Genomic DNA, 10,000 nt, shown 5'->3' on the forward strand with positions numbered 1-10,000 from the left:
GGTCAACACCGCCACCAAGACTAAAGTGGAACCCCCCTCCCCCCCTCCCCCCCAACAAAAACCCATCTTGAATGTGAAAGTGAGTGTGAGTGCCTGACGTTTTACGTGTCTGTCAGCTGCTGGGCATCACCATTCAGCACGAGAAGCCCGAACTGGAGATCCGCAAGACGGATCTGCTGAAACAGGAGGAGGATCTCAAGATCCAGCTAGCCAAGTTGGAGGATTCCCTGCTGGAGGTCCGTGTGTGTGTGTGTGTGTGTGTGTGTGTGTGTGTGTGTGTGTGTGTGTGTGTGTGTCTGTGTGTGTGTGTGTGTGTCTATGTGTCCGCGCGTGTGAGTGTGGAGTGTGGGTGGTGGAATGTGTGTGTGTGTGTCTGTGTTTGTGTGCCCGTGTGTGTGCGCGCGCGTGCGCTTGTGTGTGTGTGTGTGTGTGTGTGTGTGTGTGTGTGTGTGTGTGTGTGTGTGTGTGTGCGTGCGCGCGTGTGTATATATGTGTGTGTGTGTGTTTGAGGTAGAATGTATGTGCGTGTGTGCGTGCGTGTGTGTGTGTGTGTGTGTGTGTGTGTGTGTGTGTGTGTGTGTGTGCGTGCGCGCGCGTTTGTGTGTATATGATAGCAGCCTTGGGGGCTAGCTGGCCTTTGGGATAATCCCAAGCTGGACTGTACTAAATTCTTCTTGACCGAGAGAGTGGGGATGACACTTGTGCAAGACGCTCTCCACTGGGGATAAAATTCTTGCCCAGATTGTCAAGAAAACATTTTTAATGCTGTCACGTATGATGTGCGCCGTTTCAATGGCATTCCGTCCACGCCGCTGACTCCCCCTCCTCACAGACACAGACAGACAGACAGACAGACAGACACACACACACACACACACACACACACACACACACACACACACACACACACACACACACACACACACACACACACGGGTACGTCTGTCGCAGCATCAGCAGTTTACAGAGAACTAGCTATTGATGGTTAGGTCGGGAGCAGCTGTTGCCTCCACTGCATTTTTTTTTCTGACGGTCCCAGCGGAGACACGACTGGCTGACTGTCACATCATGATGCATCCCCGGGTTGCAGGAGCTGGCCAACGCCACGGGCAACATCCTGGAGAACAAGGAGCTGCTTGACTCCCTGAACAAGACCAAGGCCTCCAGCATCACCATCAGCGAGGCCCTGTCCGAGTCCATGCAGCTGCAGATCTCGCTGGACGCCGAGCGCAACAGCTTCATCCCCCTGGCGGACAGCGGCAGCTCGCTGTACTTCGTCATCACGGACCTGTCCAAGATCGACAACATGTACCGCTTCAGTCTGGCCGCCTTCCTGCGCCTCTTCCAGAAGGCACTGGAGACCAAGAATGTGAGGGTCTCTCCGTCCGTCTCTGTCTTGTCTCCTTCCGTCTGTCTCTGTCTCCCTCTGTCTGTCTCTGTCTCCCTCTGTCTCTCTATCTCTGTGTCTATGTCTCTGTCTCTCCCGCCCTCCCTCCCTCCCTCCTCTCTCTCCCCCACAGAAACAAGTCTATCTTTAGTTATTGTCGCATGGTTGCATTCCCATCTGTCTGTCTGTCTTTTCATCTTTTTCGGCTTCTATCTCTGTCTCTGTCTCTGTTTGTATTTGTATTTCTTTTTATCACAACAGATTTCTCTGTGTGAAATTCGGGCTCCTCTCCCCAGGGAGAGCGCGTCGCTATACTACAGCGCCACCCATTTTTTTGTATTTTTTTTCCTGCGTGCAGTTTTATTTGTCTTTCCTATCGAAGTGGATTTTTCTACAGAATTTTGCCAGGAACAACCCTTTTGTTGCCGTGGGTTCTTTTACGTGCGCTAAGTGCATGCTGCACACGGGACCTCGGTTTATCGTCTCATCCGAATGACTAGCGTCCAGACCACCACTCAAGGTCTAGTGGAGGGGGAGAAAATATCGGCGGCTGAGTCGTGATTCGAACCAGCGCGCTCAGATTCTCTCTCGCTTCCTAGGCGGACGCGTTACCTCTAGGCCACCACTCTCTCTCTGTTTCTGTCTCTTTTTCCTTCCCTTCGTTTGCTTTTCAACTATTGACGTTGCTCTTTATAATGGATGGAAACGGGGAAGCCCCCACCCCTTAACCCTGTTGTCACGTGCAGAAAGGCCTAAATAATAAACCATTCAGACTTCAGACTTCTCTCACTTTCTCTCTGTTTCTTTTCTAGATACGTGTGTGATAGTAAATGTCGTATGAAAATCCATTTCAGTGAAATGATGACTATTTATACCAATCCTGCACAAAATCGTTGTTGTTATATGCAATTTCAGAGTATTGGATAATTTCTAATATTCATAGGAATGTCAGTGGAATGCTATTGTCAGCACGTTCCCCTTCCCAGCATCCCAATGCAATGATGCCTATGGTCTGAATGCAATAAAACATTCATTCATTCTCTCTTTCTTTCTTTCTCTGTCTCTCTCTCTGTCTCTCTCTCCCTCTCTCTCTCTCTCTCCCTGTCTTTATATACATCTGCCAGGAGGTTCAGATTTTGCTACGAATATTTTCAAGAACCATGCCTTCTTCTGCTGAAGAAATGAGGATTGTTTGTGGCCGCTTCGTGTCGACTTTCCTCAGTTTTATGTTGAAGCGGGCCATGAAGAGAAAGGCTTCGCAAGTAGCCATTGTGAGACTCGCACGGCGTATAGACGGTGTAACCCTTGGGTTGCTCCTGTCCTATTTATTCTGGGGCAGTTTGTTGCTACGGTGTGGCGACATTGAGAGCAACCCAGGACCCAACCCAGCCACAGGCAAAGACTCGTCTATGCGGCAAACACGACTGGCCAGCGCAGGATCAGCACGTAGGGTTAGTGTGGAGAAGACGAGTGACCCACACACCTCTTCGACCCCGCCACCAGTCAAGGAGCCGACACTAAGTGATGTCATGAATATCCTGGGCGCTAAGATCGACGACGTCAAGCAGGAAGTGCAGCACCTGTCTGATGATTACTCTGGCTTGAAAGAAGAAATGAAAGGTCTCAGAGAGGAGGTGACGGAGCTGAAGAAAGAGAATCGGGACCTGAAGAAAATCAACAGCGACCTGAACGAGAAGCTGGAAGACTGCGAGAGGAGGATCGACGACCTGGAGGGCCGCTCCAAGAGGAACAACTTACTGTTCTACGGTCTACCCAGGCGGCAGAACGAGACTCCTGCAGACTGCGAGGGCAGGCTTAAGGACCTCTTCACGGACAGCCTGGACATGACGGAAGACGTGGAGCTGGACAGGGTACATCGCCTGAGCTCCAAGCCTGACTCACCGGTGATCGCCTGCTGCACCTTCTACAGGCAGAAGGTAAACATCCTTAAGGCGAAAGGAAAACTTAAAGGTTCAAATGTTTTCATTGGTGAAGATTTTTCTAAGGGTGTGAGAGACATAAGGCGGCGGCTAACCCCTCATTTAAAGAAGGCCAGACAGGAGGGCAAAAGGGCGACGATGGTTTTTAACCATCTGTTGATTGATGGACAAAAGTATTCTGTTGATGCCCACAATAATCTGGTATATTGGAAATGAGAGGCTGGCCGGCCTTTGTTTGTAAATAATGCATCTTCTGGTGGGGTTGAAAAAAGAGAGGTTGCACCGATCGCAGCGAGTGTCAGTGTCAGCGAACCTGCACGTGATTTTGGTGAGGAGAGCGGTGTGTGTGAGAGGTCAGCTGAGGACAGTGTGTGTAGTGTGTCTCCTGTAAATATGTGTCATGAAGTTGAGCGTGTGTTTGATAATGGAAATAATGTTGATTTGCCAGACGATGTGAATAATAAAAGTAAAGCAAAACAGCTCTCTTTTCTGCACTGGAATGTGAATGGCCTTATGCGAAAATTACAAGATAATGATTTTGTTTCATTTGTCCGCTCATTTGATTTCATTTGTCTTGTCGAAACGTTTCTTGATGATTTCAACTCTTCTGTCTTTTCCGGATATAAAAGTTTCTGTGTACCGGCTGTGAAGTTTACAGCAAAAGGGAGACGATCTGGAGGAGTGGTATGTCTTGTTAGAAATGTGTATTTGCAGTATGTAAAACACGTTGCTGTTCAATCTTATAATTTTTGTGCATTTATTATTGATCGTTTTTTGTTTGGTACTGCTTGTGATATATTGTATGTGTGCTGCTACGTGCCTCCTCAAGGTTCACCGTATTATTCTTATTTTGACTGTGAAAACGGAATTGCTTTACTAGAAGATTTTTTGTCTGAGTGTCTTTTAACTTGTGACCGGGATGTATATATTGTGTTGTGTGGTGACCTAAATAGTAGAGTTTCCAATATATCTCATCATTGTCAAAGTATTGGTGGTATTTTAGATTTCCAGCATGTCAGTCACCCAGCTAGCCTTGATAGAATATCTGAAGATAAAGTGTTAAATGATTATGGTAAACTGCTTATGAATTTATGCACTGCCTTTGATTTAAGCATTCTGAATGGTATGTGTTATGGCGACCGACATGGTTGCTACACGTACATAACAGAGAGTGGTTGCAGCGTGAATGATTATTTTTTGTTGTCATGTGACCTATATGGAGCATTAAAAGAGCAGTGTGAGTTGCGAGTGTCTGAGAGGATTGATTCTGACCACATGCCTGTGAAATTTACAGTAAATTGTTTAGGTGACAATGTAAGCAAGGAGCAAAATAGTATGTATATTGTAGAAAAATTTGTTTGGAATGAGGCCTGTTCTAATCAATATAGCGATAATTTATGTTCACAAGAATTTTTGGAAAGAATTGCTTTTGCACTTAGTTTGATAGATACTGATATCAATCATGCATTAGATGTATTTAATACATGTATAAAGGATGCAGCAGATTGTATGAAGAAACAAATACATTGTAGGAATGATTTAAAACCTCAAGACTGGTTTGATGCAGAATGTCGTGCTTCAAAAAGAAATGTGCGCAGATTACTCAATAAATATCGACGAACATTAGATAAGAATGATTGTGACCGTTTTTGTAGGACTAGAAGAGAATATAAATATTTGCTAAAGAGAAAGAGAAAGCAGTACAACAATGCATTGTTGGCAGAATTAATAACGTCCGTAAAAAGCCAGAAAGAGTTTTGGAACACAGTACATAAGATTTCAATGAAAAGAAAACAACCACTTAATAACATTAGTATTGAAACATGGTATGAACACTTTAAGGCACTTCTAACGAAAGATATCCGTTCTTATGATACACTGCAATTGGGGAATGACGAAGAAGATGAAAACAGTATAAATCGTCCAATTTCTAAGGAAGAGGTATTATTTGCTTTAAGAAAATTAAAGAATCGTAAAGCTGCAGGACCAGATGGCATTATTGGGGAACTGTTAAAAACTGCTTGTAAAGTAGAACCGATTTTGAACTTTTTGGTAACTTTTTTCAATTCTTTGTTTGATGGAGGAGTGTATCCTGATGAATGGGCTGAATCCATTGTCCTGCCTCTTTACAAAAAAGGTGACGTGAATAATCCCAACAATTATAGAGGTATTTCTTTGTGTGATACCAGTAGTAAGATATACAGTACGATCATTAACCATAGACTACAGGAATGGGTTGAAGAAAATAATCTTACAGGAGAATATCAAGCAGGGTTTAAACGTAATTATTCTACTATAGATCATATATTTACTTTGATGGCTTTTGTACAGAAACAGTTTTCTCTCAATCGTAAATTATATGTTGCCTTTATAGATTTTGAAAAAGCCTTTGATTCCATTAACAGAGCTATTCTTTGGCCTATTCTCTTGAAAGCAGGTGTTAATGGAAAGCTACTTAAATGTGTGATGAGTATGTATAAATGTGTGAAAGCAAGGGTGAGATGTGGAGGCAGCATGTCTGATTACATACAGTGTACTACTGGTGTGAAGCAAGGAGACGTATGCAGCCCTGTTTTGTTCTCTCTGTTCATAAACGAATTGACCTCTGAAGTTCTTAGTCATGGAAAGCATGGTGCACAGTTTATTGGTGACTTCTTAGAAATATTTATACTTCTTTTGGCTGATGATATTGTTTTAATATCTGAAACAATTATAGGATTGCAAACACAGTTAAATAATTTATATCGAGCTGCTACTTCACTTCAGTTGAAAGTCAATATGTTAAAGAGTAATATAATTGTGTTTAGAAAAGGAGGGTATTTAGGGATCAGAGAAAAATGGACTTACAATGGAATATTTATGCCAGTTGTGAATGTTTATAAATACTTAGGTATTTATTTTTCGTCAAAACTTAGTTTTACTGTTGCATGTAAAGACCTTGCAAGCAGAGCGAAATATGCGCTTTTCTGTATCATGCAAAAATTATCCAGTTTAGAAAATCAATCTTTTGAATTGTTTATGAAATTATTTGACTGTCAGATTCAACCTATTACACAATACGGAGCTGAAATTTGGGGTCTTTACGAATCAGCAATTCACTGTGAAAAAGTTCATTTATTAGCATTAAAGAAATTTCTTGGGGTGACTATGAAAACACCTAATGATTTAATCTATGCTGAAACTAATCGATATCCGATATATTTGAATTCGATTGTCAGATGTATTTCTTATTGGTTAAAAATAATGCGAATGGAAAACGTAAGACTGCCAAGGAAAGCCTACAACATGTTACATGATTTGGATAATAGAGGTAGAACTAACTGGGTGTCAAAGGTGAGAATAAAACTGCATGATTTAGGCTTTGCTTACGTGTGGCTAAATCAAGGAGTAGAGGATATAAGCGGATTTCTACGTATACTTCGATTGAGACTAATCGACTGTCGTTGGCAGGAATGGTCGAGCCATATCCAAGATAGTAATCGTTTTGATTTTTACAGACAGATTAATTTGAGACATACGATACCAGTTTATTTGGCTATGAATATGGATAGACATTTAAAATGTATCATGGCAAAGCTTAGATTTGGAATTTCTGATTTGTTTACGCATTATTACCGTTACAGGCAACATAAAGATAGTGACCTTATTTGTCCTTTATGTAAAAGTGCGACGGAGAGTGAACTCCACTTTGTACTTTGTTGTCCTGTGTTAAGTGATCTCAGAAATCAGCTGATACCTTCAAAATTTCATAGGCAACCCTCCTTGTTCAGACTGTATTTGCTTATGTCATCCACTAAGGAACACGTTAATAAACAGCTAGCAATTTACTTGTATAAAGTCTTAAAGATTAGAAATACAATATGCAGTTGAGTGTGTGCTAGTTTTCCGCTTTTTTGTTATTATTATTATTGTGAATAAGACTAAATGCAGATAATGACTGTTTTTCTCATTTTCAGGTTATAACTGTGTTATGTTATATATCTGAATATATTACCTATGTAATGTTTGTTTACACCACCCCTTCATGAGGGGCCATGGCCTATATTGAATAAAACATCCGTATCCGTATCCGTATCCCTGTCTTTATCTGCCTCTTTCTGTCTCTCTGTCTCTGTCTGTCTATGTCTGTCTCTCTCTTGTTGAGGGGGTGGGGGGTGGGGGTGTCTAGTGAAAATGTTATGTATTCAATGTGCAGTGTGTGTGGTGTCCATTGTGAAAATATTATGTGCATAATGTGTGGTTGTTGGTTTTTCTTCGTTTTTTTTTGTTTTGTTTTTGTTTGTTTGTTGGGAGGACGGTATGAAAGCGGAACGCTGCGTGAAAGTGTTGAGCATATAATGAGAAGGGGGTATCTAGTTTGAAAGCATTATACACATGTGAATTTGCTTTCTTTCTTTCTTGATGGTGGGGTGGGGGGTGGGGGTGGGGAGTCGTGGTGGGGTGAGAGCGAAGTATCCAGAGTGAAAGTGATATGTACACAACGTGAATGGGGTGGCCAGTGTCAGTATTAGATACAAAATGTGGGGTATGTTGAGTGTCCTGTGTAGAAGCGTTATGTACATAATGTGAGGGAATTGATGGGTGTGTGTGTGGGGGGTGGGGGGGGGGGTTGAGTGGGGCATTCCAGTGTGACAGTGATGCTTATATCAGTTTCAGATGGAATTGGAGACTAAGGGTGTGAAGGGTGGGTGAGTGTGAATGGGTTATCCAGTGTGATATCCAGTGTGATACACAATGTTATGTACATGATGTACGCGAATAAAGCTAAGCATAATCGTAACGACGTTAGTAGCACTGCATTACAAACAGTAGAACTAAAACGTCAGTTTCACGTCTGCTTCCTAAATTAAAGGTTAAAGCGGTTAAAGGTACCATGGCCCTTTCAGTGAATTCACTCCCATGGTGTCCAAAGCTCAGCATTTGAAGGCGGGATTCAAACCCGTCCTTCCGCCGTTTTAACCTTCCCCGACCGAAATCAGGTGCCATTCACACCTGGGTGGAATGAGGAAAATCGGTGTAAAGTGCTATTCCCAAAGACACGACTCACTCACTCTCACTCATTCCCTCGACCGCTGGGGTCGTTGGGGGGACATGAGGAAGTTGTCATAGCTCGACACGCCGTTCTGTTGGCAGTTGTCGAGAGGAGAACTGGCATCGACATTTAGGTCCAATCCCTAACGTTGTCGGACCAGCTCTCTCTCTGCCGCCCCCATCTGCGCCCTCCCTCTACAGTCCCTTGCAGATCCTGGAGCTCTGTGTTAGTGCCCCCCATGAGGTCGATGTCGTCTGCATGGACACGACACCATTCCGAAAAGGAGAAAAAGAGTCTCGAACCCTGGTGACTGGTGAACGCTGTATCGGAAGTCCAACGCTCAACCGATTCTTCCGCGGTTCCTCTGTAAGATAATAAACAGTAAACAATAAAACGTCAGATTCACTTTTGCATCTTAAATTACAGGCACACAACTGAGCGTAATGTTGACTGAGGTGAGGTGTAGTAGAAGATAAAACAAGAACGAAAAAAAACAACAACAACAACGTTTCCTTATTCTGACAATGAGTGTTCATGGCTGTATAACCTGTCAACTCATACTTGCCTGAGCCCTCCATAGACTGGAAATTATACAAATAATGAGGCCAGGAAACGATATGATTTACAAATAGTAAAGGGTGGTAACTCTCTCCATTACACAAGGTACACAACGTCAAGTCAGTGATGCTTACGCTACCGATTCAGCTAGCACACAGGTGAATAAAAGGTACATTGGAACAAACCCAGACACTTCCTCAAAAAGGAAGCGCCGGGCCTGTCCTTATACCAATCATTTGACATGTGCACACAGCAGCAAAGACAGAAGAAATGTGCAAACACAAATTAGCTTTTATTCAAGACTGGCATAGCCTCTTTAATCCTGAACAAGCCACACAGAACACATGGACAATACAGAACAAAGACATGGTTGCCTCGGTAGTTTATCCACTGGAAATTATACAAATAATGAGGCCAGGAAACGATATGATTCCTCCATAGACTCCTCTCAACCACAATTAATTTCCCCCGATACCTCCTAAACTCCTGTGCAAAGAGGCATTTTTGTCTTCGGTCCAGCAGCTTGGAACTCAGTTCGTGCATTCACTCGTTTATTCATTCATCCGTGCTTTCCTTCGCGCCGCTGGTCAGGCATCTGCTTGGCAGATGTGGTGTAGCGTATATGGATTTGTCCGAACGCAGTGACGCCTCCTTCAGCTACTGAAACTGAAACTTTCGTTCGTTCATTTATTCCTCCGCGCGTTCGTTCTTTGTTCAATCATTCCTGCGTCATTCATTCATCCGTGCGTGCGTTCATTTAATCATTCATTCATTCAAGCGGTCGTTCATTCATTCTTGCGTTCGTTTGTTCATTCATTCGTGCTTTTGTCCGTTCATTTATCCATTCGTTCGTTGATTCCCTCACTGATTCCTCTTCCACTCAGGATGGCGGCGGTACAGAGAAGCGGATCCACACGCTGGGCCAGAAGTTGCAGCAGCTGGTGTACGAGTACGTGTGTCGCTCACTCTTCAAGGCCGACCGCCTCATGTTCGCCATGCACATGGCGCACGGCACCAAGCCGGAACTCTTCAACGAAAACGTATGTGTGTGTGTGTGTGTGTGTGTGTGTGTGTGTGTGTGTG

The 10,000-nt window shown here is 43.4% G+C and overlaps 1 protein-coding gene across 1 annotated transcript in view; it reads left to right on the top strand.

The window, feature by feature from the left end:
• The window catches only part of LOC143284088 (cytoplasmic dynein 2 heavy chain 1-like), a 157,573-nt gene that overhangs the window by 121,126 nt on the left and 26,447 nt on the right, over positions 1–10,000 (top strand). The window contains 3 exon segments of the mRNA XM_076590729.1: positions 117–236; positions 1,091–1,369; positions 9,802–9,957. Coding sequence (XP_076446844.1) covers positions 117–236; positions 1,091–1,369; positions 9,802–9,957 — 555 coding nt within the window.

The sequence above is a fragment of the Babylonia areolata genome, chromosome 7 (genome assembly GCF_041734735.1).
Source record: "Babylonia areolata isolate BAREFJ2019XMU chromosome 7, ASM4173473v1, whole genome shotgun sequence".
In the NCBI taxonomy this organism is placed as follows: Eukaryota; Metazoa; Mollusca; class Gastropoda; order Neogastropoda; family Buccinidae; genus Babylonia; species Babylonia areolata.